Source organism: Taeniopygia guttata, chromosome 7 (genome assembly GCF_048771995.1).
Source record: "Taeniopygia guttata chromosome 7, bTaeGut7.mat, whole genome shotgun sequence".
Lineage (NCBI taxonomy): Eukaryota > Metazoa > Chordata > Aves > Passeriformes > Estrildidae > Taeniopygia > Taeniopygia guttata.
The window spans coordinates 22,633,215-22,659,722 of record NC_133032.1 but is presented as its reverse complement, the minus strand read 5'-3'; the positions used below and the strand labels follow the sequence as shown (position 1 = coordinate 22,659,722).

At 38.3% G+C, this 26,508-nt stretch overlaps 1 protein-coding gene across 12 annotated transcripts; it reads right to left on the bottom strand.

Annotated features, from left to right (window-relative positions):
• Positions 1–419: 419 nt before the first annotated feature.
• On the bottom strand, positions 420–26,430 carry TRAK2 (trafficking kinesin protein 2). 12 transcript variants are annotated; one of them, XM_072932379.1, is made up of 18 exons: positions 26,145–26,283; positions 20,568–20,689; positions 20,372–20,477; positions 19,205–19,399; positions 15,530–15,583; positions 14,690–14,760; positions 13,919–14,035; positions 12,544–12,753; positions 10,712–10,790; positions 8,939–9,069; positions 8,674–8,748; positions 7,929–8,066; positions 7,090–7,169; positions 6,191–6,394; positions 5,756–6,054; positions 5,204–5,482; positions 4,883–4,982; positions 420–4,350 (listed from the first exon to the last, which is right to left on the bottom strand). In XM_072932379.1, exons 3-18 carry the CDS (start codon positions 20,406–20,408, stop codon positions 3,672–3,674), a joined length of 2,748 nt encoding a protein of 915 aa, XP_072788480.1. In that variant the 5' UTR covers positions 20,409–20,477; positions 20,568–20,689; positions 26,145–26,283; the 3' UTR covers positions 420–3,671. The 12 variants fall into 12 exon arrangements, with proteins under 12 accessions (XP_072788480.1, XP_072788486.1, XP_072788483.1 ...); XM_072932385.1 differs by lacking the exons at positions 15,530–15,583; positions 26,145–26,283 and adding an exon at positions 26,295–26,430; XM_072932382.1 differs by lacking the exons at positions 20,372–20,477; positions 26,145–26,283 and adding an exon at positions 26,295–26,430.
• Between the last annotated feature and the right edge of the window lie 78 nt (positions 26,431–26,508).

Genomic DNA, 26,508 nt, shown 5'->3' with positions numbered 1-26,508 from the left:
CCATTTGTCACAAATCTATAGGGCTCACATAACATCAGCTACTGAGATGAAAAAACAACCGTGGTGGTCTTAGCCAATAGTGCAGTGCTAACACTAATGCTAGAGGAATACACCAGCTGCTGTAAAAGAGGGGAGGAAAAAACTCCAAAGCACTACCCATGCATAAAACCCCCCCAAGGTACCAAAAAATATTAACAGATTCACTTAAAGTGAGGCTCAACACTTAAATACTAGTGGTATCAATTTATTGGCTTCTAAAGCCACCTTTTCTGCAGACACCAGCTCACTTCCCTAAGCTTGTGTACAGTATAATAATCACTATAAATTTTAGCCACAAAAAAGGCCTGATTTTAGGTTTGTGATAGAACACTGTAGTAGAGAAGATGACATCTGGAACAAACCACAGAAGATCAGCAATATACTGAAAAATGGCATGTTATACATGTTTATTATCAAATTTACATTCCACTATGAAACAACAGTAAGTGCAAAAAGCAGATGGAAAAAAATACCATGAAAATCCCAGACTGTTCAAACACTGTGTGTAATCCCCTCATGTAACAGCCAAATGAAACCCAAATGCAATTACTTTCCTTCCCTCTCTGTTGCTATTCAACTGCAGTAGATGTTTAACTTTGATCACAGGTATTTTGAGCATGCAGGTATCACTGAGTTTATCAAAAACTAACAGTGAAACTAGAAATCTTTACGTTTGTGCTTTAAGACAGTCAGAATACAGTAAGTACAAGAATTCCCTTCTGTCTCTTGTAACTTGCACAGCCATGGATAAGTGCTTTCTAGCATTCATGTTTGACTCAAACCTGCAAGATAACAGAACCCTGCCAAAATGTAATTCTCCATTCCTTCTAGGTCTCCTTCTTCCTTCTAGGTGCAGGATGTCAGCCATGCAAGCTTGTCACCTCCCTTATGGGAGACAACAAAAGCCAAATCATTCCTAGAATCATGGTAACTTGTAAAATGTTCTCAGAAACACATATTATTAAAAAAGAGTTTCTCTTCTAGGTTTTGGTACAAAATGGTAAACTTGGAAGAAGTATCAATTTTCCCTGTTATTGCAAGCCAGGCATGTATATCCAAACTATGCATGACTATCCAAAGGCATAAATGCATGACAGAATTTGAACACTGCACCACAGCATCAACCAACTGGGTAAACACACACAAACACCATGGTATAGAGGTTCTTCCATTTTCTTTTTGCCTTATGTAAAGTATCTGATGATACACCTCAGCTACAGAACAAACCAACCTCTCAACATGCACAGCATTGTTTGAACTGAGCCAGTTTGTATTGCTGGGCTATGGAATAGGGAAGTGTCTCTAAGAGAAATATGCATTTCATTTATATGCTTGTAGATTAGTTTTACCTGAACCATGGTCTGCCAAAGGAATTCTGCCTTAGCTGATTTTCTACTCTGCTGATCCAGTGGCCGGAGTTATCTTATGAAGCCAGTTAGAACCATAGTGTAGAACCTTCAAAAATGTGTCTGTAACTCAGGTATTCCTACAATAAACACATAAAATGGACGGACTTTTGACGTGCTACACTTCTCTGTTGGTATCAAACTGTCTAAGCTTTTGCTAACTCGTTTCCCTGGAAGTTACACAGCAGACATACCCATCCCAGGCCACTGAGACCAACATGGCAGTGCCTCCTTTCACTCTTACCATATGTAGCTAGGCAAGACACCATGCACAGCTAAGTACATACAAACATAAATACTTACATGAAAAAATTAAATATTTTTTCATTTAAAAAACAAAATTAACCCGTATATAGTCTTTTAAATAAAATTCACCTTTTGTAAGTGTAAGATTTTGCTTAGAGAGCAAAAGGCAACTCCAGGAGTTCCAGAATATTTCTGTGCGCTGCTGACAGACAAGCTTCTGCTAAGAATCCCTGTGCAAGTTTGAAGTCATTACTCCTTTTCCTTTTACAAAACAAAAATATCAGAGAGTCATCTCAAGATCTACAGAACTGTAAAATCAGAAAGGCCACATTACAAATTTCCTATAAACAAGGATAAGAAGCTTTCTTTTTCTGCCCTACTCCATTCACCCCTGCAGAAACGAGGGTGCTGATTATGGATGATGTGCCTAACAGCAAATGCAAATCAGTGTGATTGCACTGATGCTTTACACCACACTCCCAGACAGCAAGCTGCCAGCTATACCCCACTTACATACTAACAGGCAAGGTAAACTTAACTGCTTAATCTAATTGTATGGAAACAAATAATTTTATAATGTTGATAGGTACAGTGAAAATTTATATAAAGACTAAGAAGCTGTTTCTATTCAGGTCACTAGCAAAGACAACCTTTTCTTAAGCTACACAAAACATCTGTTGTAGATTGTTCATTTATGGTTAGAACCTTGGACAGGAAGTGATCAAAAAAGCAGCATGGGCAGTAATATTTTTGTAATTAACACTCAGAAACCAGATTTCTAAAATGAAGTTCTTTTTTGAGTTGGAAAGTCTGCCTCAGCTAGGTTCAGAACAACACTCCCTCACTGATCACTGGATTTCAATATTCATTAAAATGCTACAAAGAACACCAGCTTTTTTCTTCCTGTTTCTATATAGAGACTTGCAAATTTTGCTTTTAATGAAATCTTTTAAACAAAATCCTGCTTAAAATGAGAAATAATTGAATGAAAGGCATAAAGTTTACTGGAGAACTCTCAAATATACAGACTGTGTACTTGGCAAGACAAGAGGCAGTTTTCTGAACTTCCAACAATTTTCTTGAAGTAAATGCTCTCCATTTAAGTCTTTAAAAAGAAGCCCTGAATCAAGCACCTAGGGTTTATTTCCTTTTGCAATGCTGAAATGTGCCTGAGATATTTGTGTGAATGTGCGTGCACAAAACTATCCTCATTTAAATAAATGGAAACTACACTTTAGAAAGATTTCTTAGCTGGATGTTTTCACCCCAATACACACTTTGCTGGTTCTTAATTCTTATTCATTGCACATTTCTCTGTGTGCTTTGTTCACAAGCTCTGGAAAGAAATTAACTTACACCTCACTAACACAATTGCACTCTTTCAAAATATAAATCCTGTGTTTGTAAACTGAAGTATTACTTTCTTACACAGAGCTAAAGATTCTCTCCCCTGCTTCTGAAAGTGAGGAGGAGTTCAAAAGAGCAGAGTTTCTGAAATGGAAAATAAAAGAATGAAAAAAAATCCAAGTTTTCATATTCATTTCCTACATAGAGGAACTTGGTCTGATAAGGCTGGTCAGACTGATTGTTATTTTAATATTATATTTATATGATGTAGCCTGACTGCAAACAATTAGTAAATACTATGGATTATGGTGGAAAAATAATATCTACACATACAGGTTAAAGGGTTAAAACACTGAAAATGTCTACAGCAGTCTTCACTTCTAAGTTAAGACAAGATGCTGAAGGGGGTGTTGAAATAAAGCTTTGGTTTTACCTTTCTATCTCCCACAAAAACATTCTTCCTCCAACCCAAGCAATGTTCCTTTGCTCCTTGGTCCCAGCACTTGTCTCTCCCACATTTTAACATGCACATGCCTTCTCCAACACTTCTGTAACACACCTAACAATGCCTGTACTGGATGTTCATCCCTCAAATTATTTACTGTGCTCTAAGTCAAACACCTTTCAGGCCAGTTAGTCTTCCTTTAGTATATCCATTTTTGATGACTGTGTGCAAACAGGAGCTCCCAGTGCTCCAATTATGGCTGGAAGACTCTGGTTTCTTCTGAGTCCTGCCATTAAATTGCTACCTGCATTTAAAAACCCAGCTGAGTCCTGCCTCTGCAAGCCAACCTCTGGCCCCTGATTCTTGCCATGGTCCTGTGTTTCAGGGGGCTTGATCACCCTGGCAATGCCCAGCCTCTTCAGTCTGTCCACGAGGCTCATCTTCAGCTGGCCTACGTCTGGGATGTTACAGGAAGGCTTTGGGCCATACATTTCCTGCAAAAACGTCTCTGCTGGTCGAGAAGCCAGGAAATTCTCCGAGTGATGCACTCGAGGCTCAAATGGTGGAGGGGAAGGACAAGGGGAACGTGAAGGAGAATTTGGTGGAGTAGAAGGAATGAGAAGAGTTTGAGGGGGTTGCAGCAAAGGCAGTTTTTCTAACATGGGGCTGTCATAAACCTTGGCAGAGATGCCTCGTTCTTGCAAAAGTTTAGCCAGGCTGCTTGTGCTGCTGAAAGTAGTAGTTGAGTCTCTTCTGTTGGTAAGAAATTCTCCAATACTTAGTCTGTAAGGACTGGCTGGAGTGCTCACTACTGGGTTTCCAGTACTGCTGCCAGTATTCCCCAGTGAAAAAGGAGCACCCATGGAACTGAAAGAAAATAAAAATTAAACAGAGAATACACACACATTAGACATTTTTATACCTGCTCTTCATTTGCATTTTATTATACAGAAGACTCAAGAAAAACCTTAACTATTGCTATCAGTTGTGACAACTTCAGTACTCAAAATTACTGTACTGCAAAGTACCAATGAATTTACCTTCTGTGATCACCTGTACTCTATTAGATAGAATATTAACACAGTTGTCCAGTTAATTAAAAAAAATATAACTGAATCAGAATATAAATCATCGTGGAATCTTTTTTCCACAATAGCTGTATGATACAAGGCATCTGCTACTTAAGAGTTAAAATTTACTTCAAGTTACCTTAACTTGTTTTAATTCTCACTCTAGAGAATTCCAAGTTTTCCTTCGCAATTACAACTATTTTTATTAGTAACATCCTACATGTTGCCTAACTGCCTTAGTATTTTTAAAACTGGTCCATGTATCAAAAGCCAGAAAGTAACTGTTTAATCCTATGCAGCAGCATTTAGGATGTTAGCAGTCCTCATACCTGGGAGTTACTTGAGTGACATCAGATGGGTGAAGGATCCTACAGGTAGTGAAGGTAAATGTGGAATTTGTTGAAGATAGACACTTCCCTGGATTTGAGGCTGCAATGGGAAGAATTTATATGCATTAAGGGTAAAAATAAAAACACATAAGAATTAATCAAAGTTGAAGACAATGTTATTATCACTGCTAATTTTTTGAGTCCTTTTTTTTTGAAGTAAAGAACAAGAACAGCAAAAACAGCATTACCACACAAATACTTTCCACAGAGAAAAGGACACTGCTAAATAGACACAGAAGAAACACTAACCGTGCGTCTTACCAGTGAGTGGTAGTGCTGCTGAAGTAACAGGTGGCAGGAAAATGCCTGCTGCTGGTTTTGCCAATGCACATTTCTTTTCCTCTGGGAAGGACTGTTGTGCTTGAAATGTTATACCTCCTTCACCCTCTTCCTCATCATCTTCCTCCAGGTCAGAGATGTGGTGCACAGTATCATCAGACAGAGGGGTAAAGCCTTTAGTAACAACACCTGGTCTTGGGTCTAGAATCGTGCCAAGGTTGGGTCGAGCAAGCTGCTGCCAATGAAAAAGGGTCTGAGATCCTGATGTGACAAAAGAGAAGAGATTCAGAGAGCCATTACCTACTACTGTATCACGTTACAAGAATGCATTATGAAAACAAGTGCAGCTGGATGCTGTGATCCACACACCCACTGGACGGCAAATGCCAAGAAGCAGCCTAACACCAGCATGGAGTCTACCAAATACTACTGCTTCCTGTTACTGCATATCATACCTAGCTATACACACGATGATTTAGCTGGCAAATATAAAATCCTTTTCTGCTAATGAGAGAAGGAAGATCATTCTCTTACCTTCAATGGGTTTGACAATTTGCAACTTCTCTGGTAGGAGAACACGGAGATTGCTAGAGCTGGCAGAGAGATCCGTGAATTCTGAGTTTGTACTTGGGGAAAAAGAGCTTTCTGTTGGTGTACTGCAGCTACTAGCCTCTTCTTTCTGCTCAGCAAGCAAATGCAATTTTCGGTCCCACTCCTCCTCGAAGAACTGCTTCTCACTCAGGTAGTTCTGACGACGCAGGGAGAGCCTGTGCAGAGCTGTGACCAAGTCATTGTCTCCAGGGGTTCCCGGCTGGCCAGGACTGTGAGTGTCTCTGCGAGAAACATAAAATAATAGTAGATATTAAGCCCATTAAATTAACTATTTCTCTATAACAGAGCAGAAGTCAATTCTGGGTTTAGTTTTGAATCAGTTATTTTCAGAAGAAGGTAACAGGCTGTGTTTCCTACTTCAAATTCTTCTCAGAGCTGCTCCCTGGTGCCACCCGTGCGTGGCTCTCCAAGTGGTGCGTGCCAGACTGGAAGGGCTTTGCTGTCATAACAGCACTCGAGCGATTTGATCCAGGGATTGGCAATGGGGCAGGAAAGGAAGAGGAGCGGCCATGGATGGTATTAGCAATCTTGACAGTGTCAAACACTCGCTTCTGTTGACCCCTGTGGAAAAGACAAACAAACAAACGTGGTTTTCAGAAGCAAAAAAGATATAATAAAGAAAAATATCTGAAAAACAAAGTTTGAAAAATCTGTGGAGACCCACTATAAGATGTTCAGAAAAACATAATTGCCTAAAACACTCATATCTTCAAGAGATCTACTCTATTAAGTATCATAATTACCACTTCTTTACTTGAAAGATCTGAACTTCTACTGATAACTGCTTTAGAATATTGAAAAGTATATATTTTATTTATTTAATTTGTATATGTTTTCAGAAACACATATTTAGTTTATTACTCCTTACTCAGAATTATGAGATCCAGGAACAGGTCTTCAGGGTTTTGAAAACTATTATTTATCTTTCAGCTATAATGTCATTTGTTCAACAACTTTTCTATAAGCATTAAAAGGTAAAACTAGTCCTGTGCATCAGAAAATTTGGATCAAAAAGTCTCAAATTAAAGAATGAAATAACATCCTTTTAGCGATTTCCAGCTTCTTCATAGAGTCAAGTAAGAGTAGCAGGTTTCAAAATTGAAAAGATTACCAAATACTATAAACATTTTTATTTACAATGAAAACATTATAGAGGGAATATCTACATTTATGGAGTCCCAGAAATCAGTTTCACCTTAATTAATACAACTCTATGGATAAGTATCAAAATAGCACATAGAGATCTGAAAACATACTTTTGCTTGGAGAGAACTGATTGATCACCCTGACTTAATTCCTTCCGCATTGTCCCTTCAATTTCTGCTGCAAGGGAATCCTAGAGAAAAATGGAAACCATAAGAGTTGACAAATTAGATTCAAGTCTTCCGTCTGACTATTTTAGCAGAAAATATCTGTAAAAATTACTTTTAACAATCAGCATTTGTTTGCATAGTATCAATATGCTTTGGACAAACCCTTCTGCCTCATGCCTAAGGGCATGTGGGACAGTTTTTCCACCATACCTACACCTATGTGTAACCAGGATGGATTCAGTTTTCATTCGCAACATCTGCTTTTACTTTGTGTTTCTTTATGTACTCTGTATGTTGGTTGCTTTAGTTGAGCTACAATTTTAAAAGCACTTCTTACAAGTGTACATGAGTGATTCCTGTACACACAGAGTAACCAACCAAAACCTGAAGAATTCCCTGATATTTTGAGTATGTGAGATACTCTATTTCTTAAAGAAACACTGTTGAGTTACAAAATTCACACCAACATCAAACAAGACACTAGCACAACTGGGCATAAGCTATAGAACATACCAATTCCCTTATTAAACAGAAATGGCATATAAAAAGGAAAAACTGCAGTGTTACAATATGTCACATGAACAGTTACTTTCCTAACTAATTTCCTAAATTTCTAACAAGTGTACACATTGAAGAATTGAAAAACCAACAGATCAGCTCCTTTGCCTACTACAAAATAGTTCTGGCTGCAGTTCCTGCAAAGGCTGTTGTGCTCCTAGAGCTGCTCGCTGCCACAGCTGTGTGTGCCAGCTGGTGTGTGCCACGCTAGAGGTGTTGGTTACCACAGGAAATGCTCCACAGGACTGCGGGTGGCAGAGACAAGCGACAGAGCTGGCTCTGCTGCGCAGCAACTTCACTTCTTCCTGGGACTCATGCAACATCCCCAGACACTCTGCATTCCGATCTTGAAACTCATGGAGCTGGAAGAGAAGAGAGGCCATCACATGATCTCTTCAGAGGGAAGACAGTGAAACTGAATGGACTCCTACAGTAACCTAGAATGGCTGATTCGACACTGCAAGATTCTTTCAGCTGCAGGGCACACGCCCACAACTGGAATGGACAATAGCACAGCATCCCTAGCAGTTTTAGTGACAAAGCACAAAGATTCAAAAGAGGAAAAAGTATGATGAAATTCAAAGGAAAATTCGTTGAAAAAATGCAAATACACTAACTACTGATGCAAAAGAAGAAAGAGAACTGCCTTAAAATCTAATGAGCCATACTACTGTTGATACAATAAGTAATATTCACACTAAAGCACTCTTTTTCTCATAACTAAGAATAGTAAGACCTCCCTATTTGAAACACGCTCCTTGCCTTTTATACTCCTGTGAACTACAAAAATATTTGTGTAGGTGTAAGTAAAATAATCATTCTTTTCCTTCAATCATATGACTTAACACAATGAAAGATTAAAATCCTACATAATTAAAAAACAGTAGTTCCCACTTTCTCTCCGTTTTCTTTCTCCTTTATTCTATCCCAGACATTTGTCTAAATGTATGTTATAGAAGTCTTAAATACCTCTGCTGTCAGCTGTCTCTGAGCATCTTTGGAGGCTTGTAAGTGAAGTTTCAGCTCCTCCTTCTCAATCACATTCTGAAAGCACAAAAAGGTGCTCATCATTTTCTCAGCTGATTTCCCCAAGAGACTGATCTTCTGCCAGACTTTCCTAGAACAGTGCAACCCCATGGCTTGCCAAGTCAGTTTTTGCCTGCTGTGAGCACTGGCACGTGCATGCTGCACAGATGCCTGCGCACACACAGACACTTTATCAGCATTCCCTTACCTCTTTGAGTTTATGCTGAAGATCAACAATCTGGGACAAAAGGGATGAGATCTCTTCCTGGTAGTGAATCACCTCCTCACTCTTCTCTGACAACTCCTCTGTTATCCTGGAAATCTGAGCATTTGTTTGCCCTACAAAACACAAAAGGAACTTAGCCAAGACCTTCTCCCTCAAAAAAACCCCAAACCCCTAAATCCAAGAGAAGATGAGTGAAAGTCAACAACAATCTGCAAAACCACCAATTCTCTTAGGAAATCAATTCATAATACATAAAAGTAGGTGCCTTAGAACTTCCATAAGGAAAAGACTAACAGTGGGGTGAAGGAGGAAAAAGAGTCAATTTCAAATGCAGGTATAAAATATTAAGAACTAAGTATGCAGAATCTGAAACACACACGATCAGTATGTGAAATGACCACAAAAAAAACAATTTCAAATGAAGTAACGGCTCATGACCAAAGCCAGATTGAAATATTCTGGAAAAGTCTGGTTCTGAATTAATCTTGTTATTAACTACCATTGTAAGCAAAGATATGTTGTCAAATCTTGTCAACTGTAACATACACTCTTGATCCTAGTCACTGTCTATTCCCCAAAGATCCAGTGAATACAATTCCCTGATTCTTTTTCTTCCTTTTAGCAAGCACTTAACAAAGTGAAATGACAAATCAACTCCAAGAGCTGAAATATTTTTATGCAGTCAGCCTTGTTTGTAGACTTGCCCTGAAAGCATTGCAAAGTCATAAGAAAGTCTGATCAATTTTGCATAAAGGTCACACTACAACTTTAGTGCTCGTTGTACCCCACACATTTACTGCAGAACAAGGCTTTGCTTATGGGCCTGTGAACATTTAAGCTCAGTCAGATACCTTTTTCCTGAAAATGCAAATTTTAAAGCTGTAGGCAACACAGCTTCAGGAGAAGATTGATTCTTTCTGTGAATCTAAATTACCTACTATGTCTACTCATGCTATAGAATTGATTAAAAAAGTGAACTCACAGACATTCTCACTGAAGGAAAATAGGAGAGCATATTTGAACTAACTCCTATTTGCAAAAAATGCATATTTTCTCAGCGGGATGAGAGTAAATTAACCAACTAAGTATCAATTCACAGTATTTTATGGCAATCTGTAACAAGAAAAATAAAGCAGCAACCCGGTCTTCTTCACGGGGGTCATAGAGAAAAAAATAAATTCTTAAATATAACTTAAGGTTATTATGCACAAAGGAAGTAGTACACATCAAATGACTACAGATAAAAAAAGGTATTGTAATTTCTTGTTTCAGAATACTTAGCATACATTTATGTAAGTGTAGCTGCAATTCTTTGTAAATAAGCAGTCCTCAAAGCAAATACAAACAACTGCTCTAGACAAATTAAGCCACTTGCTAATTTAAATGCTCTGGTTCATAACATATATTCTAAAACTAATGTGTTCATAGTTTTAAGAGTCTATACACTGACCCATTTCAGTGTCAAGTGTGCTGAATATACAAGGAGAATGATTTTTAATGTCTGTAGGCTCCAGTTTAGAAAGCTTTTGCATTCATTTTTCCCTTCTAAACATGATACACACAGCTGAATTTGAATGCCAGAGTGAAACCTGATGAAATACAGAAACAACCTTGCACTTTGGGAAAGGGGAAGACTTCAATGATTGGCATAAATTACTGAAGGCCATTTTTAGGTTCAGGGTTAACTAAGAAGGTGTCGGCACTAGGTATTTCACCTGCCATCCTGCCATTGCAAAATACAGCCTGCATACTCACGGAGTTCTTTGACACAGTCATTGACCAGCTGCTGTTCCTTCTCTTCATATGTAATGGTTTCTGACTTCAGATGGCAAGCCTTTGAGAAAATTATTCATTTATCAATAACAGTCTATAATGTCATAAATTTTTACTTCTAAAATTCTTGTAACTGAAGAGTCTCCCCTCTCTCTTTAAAAATTCTATGCTTATGTTTTCCAACATAACCTGTTTCCCAGAATTTTACAGGTGTTTTATGTGAAAGACAGATAGACACGTGAACAAAGCCTGATCTATTGGCTCTAATAAAAAATTTTTGCAAGAAGATGTAATTTGGTAGGGAAGGTGAACCAAGACATCAATCAAAAATAAAAAATTTAATTTGCTTCAAAAAAATTAAGTTAAAAAAACCACCTTGAAAACAGATTGATGTTAGCCAACTCTCTTATGGCACTGAAAAGCTCTTAATAGAACAGCTTTTCTCCATATTCCAAACTTGTCTATTTAGACCAAATTTTCTGGGCCAGAGACTGAGTGTCACAACGTAACTAAACAATATGAAGCACTCTAGATTCCCACGTCTCTTTTGATTGTGAGGATGGTAATATTAAATTTAGCACAGCCAAATCTTCTATACTCAGGACTGTTTGCCAGTAAGGGACACACACTGTAAAACTCAGCAAGTGACTTTAAAGATTATCCCAGCAAAAAGTACATCTACACAAGTGCAGGCAAATACACCTCTTTACGTAGTGCTGTCACATGATAAGAAATCTAAGCAAATAGAGGCTCATTGTGATCGAGGCTATTTCAAGTCACTGAAGGTTATGTTATATCATAGAATGATTGAGACCTGGCTGGTCTGTAAACTTGTGCAATCATATACAGGCTTGTGAGCAAAATAAAGGCAATCTTCTATTTCTTATCCTACAGCACTACTAACATATCCCGTTAGTCTTACGGATTTTTAGGAAGAATGTGCATCTCAGGCTGAGTATTTTGGAAACAAAACAAGGGCAGAAGTGTATTTTATTGACATTAAAGGAATCTAGTGTAGTACTGGTATAACAAGCTTTTATTGGGAAAAGCTCACATAAAAAAATTTAAACACCACACACACACACAAAATAAACAATCTTCACTTTTCTTACAAACACCCGCTTTTCTTAAAGGCAACAAAAATAACCCAGTTTTAAACAATGTCCTATTTTACAAGTTCCACTCTTCACTACCAGTCAAAGAAAAGGCACTGCATTCGTTGACTCCAATTCTTGGAACCTTTACTGTTGGTTCCATTTTATAGCCATTTTTTGTCTGGCCATTTAGTCTCTATTCTTGTAATGGCACATCTAGAGCCTGTATTCAAGTATTACACACATGAGAGACCAGTTAAAAGAAAGAACTAATCACATAGTCACAACTAAGCGTGTCTTAAAAATAATTTAAGTGGGAGCTTATTAACCCTTAAATATCTTCTGACAAAAACAATGGCAACAGAATGGAATTCCCCAAATACTCTTGCTCACTGCAGTCAGATTTATGTCAAAACAAACTGCATGAGCTTGAGGGCCTGATGTGTCCAAGTACTTTTGGTGGGTGCTTACATATCTTCCCACGCTTTTTCATGCATCACAAACTGCACTGAGAACAGACTGCTGGAGAACTCCGGAGATAATGAGGAATGAAGGAAACAGAAGGATGTGGCCATGGCGGGAAAGTGCTTGGGAATGATTTGCATACAGTGACACAAAATAGCCATGTGCTTCAAGAGAAACCCTGCTGCTGGATTTTGAACAGCCTGATTATTTGTTTCAGACTCAGCACACACAGCACATGCCATCAGTCGGATGTACCTTGGATCGCAGAGCCAGGTTCTCCTCCTCCAGCTCTCGGAGTTTATCCTGCAGGACATCCAGCTGCAATGGATCATGGGACACAGTGAAAGACTCGTTGAAGCGCAGTGGTGTGGAACAGCTGGAATCTGTCTCACTCTCCTCAGAGGCGATGGAAACAATACGCAGCAGGTCATCCTTCTTCGACAGCTCATGCTGCAGCTGGTTAACCTAGGACAAGTGAAGATCACCACCACGTGAATACGCTTTACATACACAATATCCTACTATATTATTTATGCAGCCCCTAGAACATCACTGCTTCTGAATAGCTCACACCTCCATTTATTTACAGGAAGTTTGCAAAACTGTAATTTTACCACTGCAAGGGAGACCGAAAATTCAAGACGCCACAAAAATGAACAATAGAACCTACTTTTTAAATAGTTTACTGCAAAATCATTTTCCAGCTGCCTTGATACATTATTTCATTTTAACATACTAGCTATCATTTTGATTATGACCATTACTCTGAATTGCTGAGTTCCTGGAGAAGAGGATTGAGACAGCTATTTACATGTACAAAATGGTACCTTCCAGTCTGCACATTGAATGACCCATAGGGCAATTAAAAACAAAAGAAGAGACAGATCTCATTTTGATAAAATCTATTTTGCTTATCTACACTTTTATATGAATACCTAAGTTTATGCTGTCCTACAGCTGACTACGAGTACGTCCTTGTTAGCGCATACTGCTTGATAAAAGCAGCTGAATCCATTTCACCGTAGCTTACACTACATCTCTTGACCACAGGGTTATCTGTCAAATATTTAATTATTTTTTAAGGGGAAAAAAAAAAAAACCAAAGAAAATATTAGATCAAGAATTTGTGCTTAGAGGAAGAGACAGAGTGAAGATCTTGATCAGAATTCACTTTTCATTACATTTTATTTATTCATTCATTTACTCTTAGTGTAAGCACCCCATTATCCAGCTCACTTTCTGTCTGTTTCCTCACCTGTGAAATTATGTAGCAGCTCATGTCAGATACCAATCTCTTATTTTGACTTATATTAGTCCATTTTTAGTTTAATGGTGGGAAATCAGATTTATGGTCTGATATACCCTAATGATATCTAACATTCTCATAATTTCTCAGTAATTACAATATGTTGTCTTCAATTCCTGGACTGAAAGAAGTGATTGAACAATGATTAGGACAATGACATCTAAGCACATTTCTGTAGTCCAAGAGCACCCATCACGCCAAAATTATGTGTTTCCTTTAATCCTCTCACCACCAGCATAAATGGGAAAAAAAAAAAAAAGAGAGAGAAATAATGAAAAAAAAAACCTAAATAAAGGAAAAAAAGAAAGAAAAACAACCACTTACTCTGTCTAGAGTTTGTCCTAACTGTTCTTCCAGTGCTTCATTCTGCTCCATCAACAGATGATTTCGCTTAAGGAGGGCTTGTCCAATCCGTGCTGCCAGTTCCAGGTCCCGATCTTTCTGCTCACAAAATGAGAAAGAATGTTTCCTTTTGATCATGTAAGGTTTAAATTCAGAGTAGCTTTAGAGTCTCCTAGATATTGCTCAATGCATCAGCACTCTGAGATTCCCCTTTCACTCTCAAATGGATCAACATTGTTAGAAAATTACTAATGCTTCCTCACTTGGATCCAGAACACATCCATAACAGTGTTTTTTGATACAGCATATTCTATTCCCCACAGCCATTTGCAGTAACAGGAGAGGAAAGCACCAGACCTAGGGACAGTTTTGGGTTTTGTGCTGAGTACAATGTTTACACAGGCTCTGCCTCATACACACACAAAAATCACACTTAGGCCCCTGGCCTTTCCAGTGACACCTTTTCCAGAACAGACTGCTCAGCTTAAACAGTGGTGAAAGGGTAGAAGCAGAGGAGCAACAGGAAATCAGAAGAAAGCTGTTTCTTATACTCCCTGGTTTCATGGATGCCCATAATTTTGTTACATTTTGTTTCTCAGGTGGTGCAAGCAAATGGGCAGCATCTCATTACTCACGTGTTTGATAAGCAGCTCTTGAAGATAACTGAATCAAAATGGTCAGCAGCTGAATAAAACCCTCCCTCAAATACACTCCCTCAATTGCATTAACACAGCATGACAGAGACAAGCATACCTCAGCTAACAGACGTTTGACCATGTCAGCTTCACCGTAGTCTTTCTGCTCCGTATTTTCTGTGCCAAGAACTGAACAGAGACAAACATGCTTATTTTATTGAAGGAAAGACAAGAAGACTGTGGGAAGTGGGAGAGCTGAACTCAGAGGATGTTGTTTATATACACAAAAACAGTACTTGGTTGATGAAGATAGCAGAGGCTAGGAAAATGCACCTTCAACTTCAGAAATGTGAAACAGTACTCATTTGAGAAACTGATAAATGTGGTATTGAATATTTGAACTTTTTGGCAATGTTAACTAAGACTTGAGGTGTTCACAAATCTTTCAAATTTAGAAAAAGGAGAAAAAACGCCTCAGAGCAACTTTTTGAATACAGCTAAGCAATTGAATCCTCCAGCCTGCTGGGGAGAGGAGGAGGAGTATATTGGAGCATATCCAAATACAGTTAAACACATATTTTAACCCTGAAGCAAAATTCCCACTAGGCTGTGTGACAGCTGTACACAGGAAGTATGGAGACCCCTGAGACAAGTCATGAAAAGGGTTTGACCATCTTGGAAACAATTAAGAAGAAATGAGATAATGTATGTCTGGGTTTTAGATGTAGCAGTAAATGCTATCTTAGTAATCAAGTGACTCCAATGTTTGAAGAGTTTGTAAAACTATTAAAAAACTGAGAAACAGTAGGATTGGAAAAACAGGACTGAGTGAGGAATAAGCAAAGCATGAAGAATTTTACACCTCTGAACAAAACACAGTGCTAGAACTGCAAAGCATTGGTCTGCTCTTGTTCATGTCCTGATAAAAAGATGGTAGTAACAAAGGCATCTTAATTACCTTGTGCAAATTTGTGAGATCCATCCAAGGAGGAGGAAGGAAGTTCAATAAGAGCTAGAGTGATAGATAATGAAAGATATGGAAGGGAAAAAGAGAACAAAGAAGAGAAAGAATTAAAAGGAAATAGGTAATTTTCTGCCATGCATCTACCACAATCAAAAAATAAATGCATGTGCAAACATAGTTTTTTCACTATTAACACTTTCTAAGGCCTTTTAGGGAGCCATTTAAATGTAATTTTCTTCTGAAGCAAAATTATACATCTCTCTATCAGATGATGAATGTTTGTGCTAAACTCAACAGCAATTTACTGGTTTTGCTTTATGAAGTCAGGATCATTAAAGTGAAGAAGGCAGCAATATAAATTTAAGAATTACAGAAGTACCTCCTTCAGCTGAACATTTAAGTTAACCTGTTTCAAAATTAATTCCATCATCACTGAACTGCAAAATGAGATTACTATAGGTTTGATCTCAATATTTCCTTCACTCTTTCACCTTGGTTAAATCACATTCTTACTCTGAATACACAATGATATCGATTATCAGTTCTTTTCTTTGTTTTGTTGAGGACTGCAGACTTAGTTATGAGATAATAAAGTGCCAAGCTAACGTGCACACTAACTTTATTTACATATGTTATATAAGCTGTCTATACCCTTTACATAATGGCCACAATTAACTTTTTAAAGCATAACACTACAGCTATACTAAGATCAAAGTTGCATTTTAGTAACAAAAGAAACTTCTTTGTCATTTTTAAGATCAAAGTTGCATTTTAGTAACAAAAGAAACTTCTTTGTCATTTTGAAAGAGAGAACAGGAAGAACAACACAGAAGGAAAAGTTTTACTGTTTCTCTAAAAGCTTAAAAGTAGCAAACCAAATGCTTTTCATCAAGTAGATCAGTAGGCATAAAAACCCAACATATGCTGTTTAAGCATGCAGGAGCTTTGAACTTACAGCACTGTTACTTACTAACTGTATTTCTAAGCAGGGAAAAAATAGAAACTCTACTGAATTTAAAGTACGTATCTATCAGTAGCATAAAATGCATTTGGAGGTCAATTTTACTGAACTACTTGGTTGCTGATACTAGCTGCTGAAAAGGGGACTCCAAACTCATCTAACTTATTAATATTTGGAAAATTCACTGCACATACATAACTAAGATACAGCCATTACAGGCAGAATATTACAGCCGCTCTCCTGTGGTAACTGTTCCTTGCAGCTAATTTCAAGTTATAAGTTTTTATCCAGGGCCTTTAATAAAAATTTACACTAATTCCATGCTAATTTCAAGGTTACTCAGGTAGTTAAGTTTCTAAAATCAAGAGCAAATATCTTTACTCTGATAACTAAAATCACAGAACCAACAGCTTTGAAACTTAGCTCTATATAAACTTCTGTATTTTCTCTCAGTATAGGATCAAAACTATATGCAGTTTATTAGAATTCTCTCTTGAGAACACATGCACATGAAATACTCACCTTGCCAAGTTAAAGTTGCAAGCAACTCTTCATTTTGGTTAAAATTCTTGTTATATCGTGCCATGACCCTTTATTCACACATACAAAGTAGTTCCAAAGAGAGGTCTTTTGTAAGTCAGGATTTCTTATGCTAGCACAGTTGAAGCAGAAAATATTCTTCCACTCACTGAAAACACTGCCAGCGTGAACCCAACTGACAGACCTTATGGGACAGACCTTCTTATAAGCAGCAGCAGCCATAAAGGAGGAGCTCAAGTGCAATAACTACTGTGTTGTTTTGGGGCTTTTTTCTCAACTACAAAGTCACTCAAACCACATATTCAGCATTCTCTCTTGGAAAAAGTTATAAAAATGTTTCCATACATATACAGGGAGAGGAAGATACACAGCTAAAACCCCATGTCATGCTTCATGTCACATTTACTCCCAATTCCACGCAACAAAGAAAGATTAAAATTTCACCTAACAAGTTATTCAACAATAATTATAACTAGAATTTTATTTGTATTTGTGTTTGTCTGAGACTCTCCCAGTATGTCCCGGTAGGTTACTAGTCTCAAAAAAGCTACTATAATTTCAAGTGTAACCAATGTCTGGACAATTTCTGGGAGAAACATTAACCATATTTATCTTGAGTTTACATGACTCAGCAGCTACAAAAGTGTTCTTAAATGATACAAGAATTAGTTTTATATGTTATGCTTAACAGCTATCTTTTAATTCAAGTATTAATTCAATTAATATCTCTTCACTAATTTCAGTCACTGTCACAAGAAAACATTCAGCTTAAAAAACTGCTTTAAAAACTCCTACAAGCAGTTCCCGGTTTTCACAGGACCCCTTCTCTATTTGAAAAGAACTTCTCTCTGGGAGAAACAGGAAGATGGCCCTTTCTCCAGTGCCTTGACAGCCAAATAATACACAACAGGCTTCATGAAAACTTTGTTGATAAAACCCCTCCCTCTCCCTGCAGGCTGAAAATGCAAGCTCACACTGACTGAAGGTCCTCTGGAGCCCTGCGTTTCATCACACAGGTGAGGTGCGCAGCCAAAAGCTTCGGCAGAGCCGTGTTTCATGTCACACATGGATAGACTCTGATCCCACCTCTTTATAATTAACTCTTAGAGACAAGTACACGCCCCACCAACCACACACCTGCTTCCAGTGAACTACAAAAGCATTCCCTCGACTATAAAATCATTTATGCTTGCAATATTAGTATCAGAAACAGTCTGAGCAATAAACATTAGGTAGCTTTCCAATTACTTTCCACAGTTAAAAGAGTTCAAAGCCTTCAAGTTCCACTCATAACAAGGTCACTCTAAATTGTTGAGTACTGCATTCTTGGGAGGTGATATTTTAATCTTTGTTATTCCTTTGCTATGCACCCTTGGGAAGCTTAAACTACAAAGAACAATGATAAAAAAAAAAAACCCTTTTAGAGGTGGCATTTACAAGGAAGAGGTAATCATTACAGATTGTATATAAAAAACAAGTTCCCTCTTCGCTGTGGTTTGTTCCAATAGTTCCAATATATGGAGGAAACAAGACTTCCCCATTTCTCTGAAGACATTACAATGCATTCTCCTCTCAAGAAAACACTTAAAAACTATAGGCAATTATGTGCTCAATTATTTTTGCAACTTTCTATTTCTTCATGTGACTTAAGCTGTCCATTTTCTTCTTTATCGTCTGATAGGTTTAGAAGCACATTTTCTTAGTATTTTCAGAACTGGAAGGCAGTGATCAGCATCGATCTAGTACCCACCTATCTGCCATTCATTCCTTTTCTGTCTCTGGAAAAAAACACTGACAGCACTTCACAAACATTACTGACACAAAACATCAGGGGAACATCACCAAATCAACCACAGCGCCGTCAACATTCCTGAAAACAGAACTGCTTCACACTCATACCTCTTCTAGCACAGTTCTAGGTTCCTGCCTCTTTTTCACTATCACATCTTCCCATTCTTACTTCAGTGTGTAATCTGATGATCAGGCAGTCATTAAACATTTTAAGTCAGCTATTAGAATTGCAGTGTGAACCACAAGCACATCCCCTGAAATCAGCCTTTTCTTCCACCTGTCCAAAGTTTTCCACATTTGACCATTTCCTAATATTAATATTAACTGTGTATCTAGATTTTTATCTTCAATATCTGGGGCAATAAATACCGACTCACTCATGTAACAGAAGGAGTCCTCCTCACGAGCTGAAGAAGCCATCTCTGGCAGCCAGCCATGGCAAGCCATGGGCTGAATCCAGTCTGCATTTTCATGCAGGTACAGAGAGTCTACTCGTAACTTGTAATCTGGCAACTGTTCTTCCAGCATGCTCACCAACTCCACCTCAGGAAGGTCCTCATTGGAGCAGCCGTCTGAAAGAGAGTAAATGCCAGTAATAGTGCATTGTTAAATATGTGTAAAATTTAATAGTGCTGCTACAGTACTACACATTTTATGTACAATAAAATACTGCATAAATCTTCAGTAGATTTGGAAATAACTATTCTGCACCAGACAAAATACCAGAATACTAACTGAATCAATGCTTGATTAATACTGCCATACTTTTAAGTTCCTCACCCACAACTGATCCCAAAACTTCCTGAAAAGATGGCATACTGTGTCCCTCCAACTTCCTGAATATAATGTATGTACTAAGTTTGAATTTCTATCTTTTCCTCTTCATTGAGCTAAAACACAAACCTACATTTTACCCGCTATTGATTTCCTAAAGTCTCATTGCCTTTTCATAGTTGTTACACTTCCCTTTTCTGAAGGAAATTCACACTTTTCTTATTCTTCTGTTTTATGCATTGATTTGATAATGAACACAGATGTAAACAATCTTAAAAGTAAGCAAAATCGACTGAATACTGCTTTGAAATCAGGGAACAAGTATAAAATTTCATTATCATCCTTATGGAATCACACTCTGACAAACATCATACTAAATCCCCTGCAATCAAAGTTTAGCTCTTTCTATTCTGTGTGTGTTCCTTAATCTCTTCACAACTACTGCAAAAAAACCTACATTAATACTAAATTGGTAAAATATCAACGGTATGCAATGATTATTTTTGCAAGATTTCCACTCAGGATGAATACTATCTGCAGTATCTTTCAATGGAAAAAACACCAATATTGACTATTGACACTAAGAATTTTATACACAGTATTTCACAGTGCACAGTGACTTTACAAGTGAGTCTAAGGTCACTGTTTTTGTTCCTCTACAATACCACATAAGCAGCACAAAGAATGTGAAACATAAGGTTGTCTTCAGGTTGGTGCTGTATGACATGTTAGACACATTCAAGATTTGTCATAGTAACTCTTCAACTTACCAGGGACGCTCTCCAAGCCCCTGGAATCAAAACTCATGAGTCCTTCCTTCACAGCTCACTTCCTTGAGAAGAGCATTCTGTAATCAAGCTGTGCACCATTCCTTTACTGCTTTGGTAAAAAGATGGCTTTGGTTTAGAGACAGAGTAAGTGAGAGCCATAAAGCCACAGAGGCTCATAAATCTGGCATCAACTCACTTCTGTAGGCTGGTCCATACTCCAGATCTACTGCCATCTTAGGACATGCCTATTTCACCTGGGCTACTGATCAGTAGAAGTATTTCATGGAAGCTTCACCAGCTTCTCAGCTCACCCATCACCTAAAAATAAAACAAAGAGAATGCCAAGGTTTAATAGATTTCACTCTTTCAAGGCAGACAGGTAAATTGGTGTGACTTTGTCTCTTTCAGTCTGAATCTCCCCTCTGTACTATAATTAATTATAAAAGAAAAAAAGGCAAACAAGCATTTTATTTCCAGTTTACACAGTACATGTAAAAGGTAGCATTAAAATATGTTTTCTCCCTGCAGACAGCTCACCTTAAACATGGACTTGGTCAAATATCTCTTTGTCTGTACTATTCAACTTCCTTCATATAATATTTAGTGTGTTCAGGTCATGCACTGAAACAAGGCATTTCCTTTTTATGCTAACAGACAGCAGCTCCAACTAAACAGAGATTTTCTTCAGGCCACTGCATTTATATAAAGTGATGGATTCTAAAGGCAGGATTTTAAAAACATCACCCTTAACATTTCTATTGTTAAAAAATTTAAGTTTTACACAATCTTTTTTTGAGTCTGTTTTCTTTTAGAAGTCTGTTAATTAAAAATTGGACCTCTCAAAAATTTACTTTGTGAACTGTGATAAAATCTGTGGTTTCTCTTCAGCAGGGACTCAGGTAAACCAGAAAATGAAACTACTGTGACTGATTCAGATAAGCTATCAAAGAGTTTAATGAAGTAAAAATACACTTTTCCTTTGCCAAGACTGATTAATCACCTTCCATATAAAACAGTAGTTGTAGATGACAGAAAGATATAAAACTGAAGAGAAAACCAGTCTCCTTTTCCCTCCCCTGGCATTCAGTTAACATAAAATTCTCTTAAAAGCCTTCATTAATTTAAAATTTGCTCTTAACAGTTTCCCCAAGATCTTCAATCATCAAGCACAACAATTAGGTTTGTTTTGCTGTCTGTAGCAACCTCTTATTTGACAAGATTAAAATGGACAGTGCAGGAGCTTTTTAAAGCAAGTCTGGAGCCTGCCAGTTCATCTGCTCGTAGACTTTGCAGGAGATAAAAAAAGAACTTTCCTCCATTAAGGTCAGCTCATACTTGTGTGCATTATCTTCTTGTTTTGTCATTCATGTCTTTATGCATGTAGCCTGTTTATCAGTTGTAATTATTATGCATATTAAACACTTAATAAAAAAGAAAAACTTGAGATTTCAGAAATATTTTCTATCTGAATGTATAGATGCTTCTAGCACTTTTAAAAAAATTTCTAGAGGCTGTTTTTTAAATGGATTGCTGAAAAGCATGAACTATACATACCCCCTTCTCTAAAACAACTTGATACAGAATAATAAAAGACATTTAAGAAGACTGCTGTAGATCCACACATGCAAATGACTTTATTTTGTAATAAGAATCACTATACAGCTAGAGGAAGCTCAACAGCACAGGACAGTTTCTTCACAACTCTTAACTCAATCTTTTTCCTTTGAGTTTTAAAACTGTAAAAATGAATGCTGCTACTTCTCAAGATTGGTTTTAATGTCTCTTGTAAGTGCCAAGCAGAAGCACTATTTGTAGCAGGCCAATCTCAGTTCAGCCAGCGCAGGGGAGGGTGTGTGTGAGGGGGGAACGATGATTTGGCTAAATGTTTCCTAGAGCACCAGGCCAACACCAAGGTATTGAATTGAAAGAGCAAACTCATTTGTAAAACCTTTGAGAAGTTTACTACATAAGCAAACACCATAAAAGTTAAATGCTTGCATTTCCAGTGCTTCTCATAGCTTTAGTTTCCTGTACCATGGGGCAACTTCTGTAGAAATGCGAGCACTGGGTAGTTCCACCCTGAAAGTGACTCCATGACCCTTCTACACTGCAGCTATAAAACAATTTCCTAACTACAGATTCCTCTTGCAAGTCAAAACTATGATTAAATACATTTAAATAAACCCCATAAAATTTATAATGTGGCTTTAAAATATATGACCATGCTATAAAAAGATGGACTAGAAATTAAAATTGTTAAATCATGCAGAAAGACATGTCCAAAAGAGAAGCTAGAAAAGTTGCTCAGGTATTGATTTTAATCTTTATTTATAAAGATTATTTCCACTGTCCATTTACTATATTTATTCTATACTGATCTACGTCTTATCAGTTTTATCCCCCTACTCTCTCATAGGCGAATTTCCTATTCATGTACATGTCTTTTACTAATAGGCTCATTGAGCACGGGAAAAACAAGGGAAATTCAAATATTGGAGAACAACCCATATGTAGGGGTGGTGCTCCCTGAAGGCTTTCTTCAAGGAAGTTTCATGAGAGACAAAAATATCAGCCAACATTTTACATACATACCTATCCCAATCTTAGTGTTTCTGTATTCTCTAGATTAAATTTTACTCTCCAATGTGTGTCTCGCATTTCAGCTATCATTTGGCTCCAAACAGTGAGCTAAAACCTGGGCTACATATAGCACACTTCTTGTAGAAGTCAAAACTATTCCTGCACCTTCTAAATCTGCCCTAGAAAATGCAAGTTGCTCTAAAGAGATTTTATAATTTTTTTCCTTCAGTGAGTGAGAAGACCCTAGTGAAGATTAACTTGAAAAAGCAATAGTGACTAAAATCTTAGAAAAAGATAATATAGTTATAAAGCATTGAAAATTGTTCTTGTCTTTGTAAGTACTACTTTGAGCAATTTCAGATCGATGCAGAAAGAGTCGGGGCACCTCAAGATAGAATATAATTCTGTAGACATGCTACCACTAGAGAAACTCTAATTCAAATCTGAATTATGAGAAAGGTCAGGGAGTTGCTTTACAACTGGAAACCACACACAACTGTATGTGTTATTTCTTTGTGCACGAAGTTAAAAATATATACAAAATATTGGCATTTATATTGCCAATATCCAAACTTCAACACAAATAAACTGTTATTCCTGCTATTTTTCATTTGTTGAGGGCAAAGTACTCCTCACAAGTACTTGGAAAGACTAAACTAGGTCTGTTCCACTGTACAATTCCAGGATGCAAGACATTAGGCCACAAGTAACACAAACAAATTTTGACAACAAAGAAGATTCTAACAACAAAGAAGATTCTAACTTGATTAAGAGAGAAGACAATATCCATTTTCCAAAAGCAAGCCAAGTAAATTAGTTATTCATTATTATTATTCTCAGATGCCAAATTTTACTGCCATGTAAGTATGCAATTTAAAAAATTGTACCAAGTTATTAACACTACTTTTTCCATTGCTAAAATTGGAATGCTGTCAAGCCAGCTAATAGCAATCAACATACTCTGCATTTCAAGGTTAATGAAACAGTTCTATTCTTATAGCAAACATGACCACACTGAATTGTTGCCAAAACATTCCTGGGACCAGTGCTCAGAAGCAGAGGCCAAATTTTTCAACACCATCCAGTAGGAGATGAAGGACAAAGGATTATCAGCTGAAAAACAAATCTACGTGAACACAAACTTTGCCTATCACAATGAGCATTTGCTGTGTGCCTAACACCTGTTATTTTCAGCCAGTACTATCCCTACAGAAATCTGTTTAGTGCTTGTGTTTCTCTCATGTAAGGAAAAAAATATTTAAAAGAGTATGGCAACATAATCCTAAAACCAATTGTAATGATCATAAACAAGCCTGCAACAGACTTCCAATCATAAAAAAATGGTGTAAGAAGAAACTGTAAAAAACCAAACAAAATAACCCCCCCTGTCCCTTCATCTCTCGGATTGTTTTTCTTCTGGGATGGGGGAAAGGCTTCAGAGGGGAAGATGGAAAACACCTCGTGATTCATCATTTTCCAAGATCATGAAGCCTGCCACAACATTCCCTCATCCTATTTTATCTACAGTTATGACAAACCAGGCTCACTTATTCTCTTTGTCATTTGTAACAGCTTATGCTCTCCAAAGTGGCAGCACTACCTGTTAAATACAGGTATATATCCTTTATGTACATGTATACATGCATACTGCTGAATACCACAGCTTGATAGTTAAGATTTATTTAAGTCCTACACGTTTGGAGGTTGTCTATGTCACCCTTAGTACAACGTAAAAACAGCAAATGTCTAATTGAAGTCTCCCTTAGTTTGAAACTATGACTGTTACCTACATTAAAGACACACTATGTTTTATTAATTCCTAAATTTTTTATGCAAATGCATAATCATAACACTACTACCTGTATGCATCTTTTCTCACAAATTTTTTTTTCAGAAGAAATTAACTTGAACAACATTTAACTGAAATCACTAACACTTTCAGTTGATGCACAGCTAATCATCCAAAAAAATAGTTTCAGTTCCTTGACCTACATCCCAGCCAGTGCTCAGCATTTTAAGTTATAATTCTGTATTAGAATTAACCAAACTGATCTCTATGACTCAGTCACCAGAATATCATTAGCAATCAAACCAGATAAAAGGACATCTTCTTTTTTTGTAGCCATATCTGTGAAAATGCTCTATTTGTGTCTTCTTGGAAAACTAATCAACAAATCACAATTATCATTCCTGAAAGACAGCACTTCTACTATACAATATTAATTCCCGAAGCCTACTATTAGAGGCAAACCACCCTCAGGAAAGTCTGTGGTTTTCCAATGCTCTTCAAACTACATTTTCACGTACTCATAACAGAAATTCAATGAACAGATACAGCTCTAACAATCACACTGCCACTAGAGTGGAAAAATTTTAGGTATTGGAAAATAATTTTTTTTTAATTTCACTTCAGTGTTAAAAAGAAATTATGCTATTTTTACTAAGAGTTACATCTTTTGAAAGAACACAAGTATCCAAAAACAAACTGGTTTTGGATTAAAAAATCGACTGTTGCTTTCTAATGTTGCTTTAAGTTATTTATTACTATATCGAATATCTGCATCAGACTCTCATAATCAGTCAACAGTAACTGTGAAACATAACCAAGAAACAGGCACCTATGCAACAGCTGAAGATTGCATTAAAGATAAAAATAAGAGCACTCCACTCCACCTAACATTTCTCCACTAGCATGGACGACAGAGTAAATTACACTTACTGACAGATACTGGTACTCCAGTTTAATCAGCGGATTAAAATGTAACAATGTGATTAAGAAGCTGCTAGCAGCTAGAATTTCCTTGTCTTCCACACACAAGCAAGCCAACAACTAAGATGTCACGGAGGGCTGCCTCGTGCTCGCGGTGACCCGACCCTCCAGGGAGCCCGCTCGGTGACGGGCACCCCGGGCCGTGAAGGTCACCCCAGCACCGCCTGCGGGCACCGCCGCCCCCGCAGCCCCCGCTTACACTGAACAACTGAACAGACGGAGCACAACACAGCGCTACGTTACATCAAAGCATCGCCACCGCCGAGAGAGCCCTGTCAGCTGCCAACCCGGACAGGCGCCGGGATTCCTTCTCCGCCCGGGACCTCGGGGCCAGCCCCACACAACGCCTCACGCTCGGGCCCCGCGCTCCGACCCCAACCAGCCTCAGGAGAGCCGCCGCACCCCCGGCGCGGCCCGCTGTACCTTCCAGCCCGGGTGGTGCCGCGGCCCGGCGGGTACCGGCCCCGGGCGAGAGGAGGGAGGGTTAACCCCTGCAGGGCGTGAGGCACGGAGCGCGCCGCTCGCCCGTGAGGCGGCAGAGCAGCGCCGGGCCGGCGCCGAGTGCTCGCTTACTCGGCCCACGCTGCGCTCCCTCCGGCGCCGCTCTTCCCGCCGCCCCGCATGCAACACAGCGGCGACTGAGGAAGGGCCCCGATGGCTTCCGCTCGGCTCTCGCCCAGAACTACAGCCCCCGGCGGGCCGCCGCCAGTGACGAGCCCCACAATGCGCCGGGCCGCGTAGTGCGGGCGGCCCCCGACGTTGAGTCCGGCGGGGCCGGGAGCGGGGC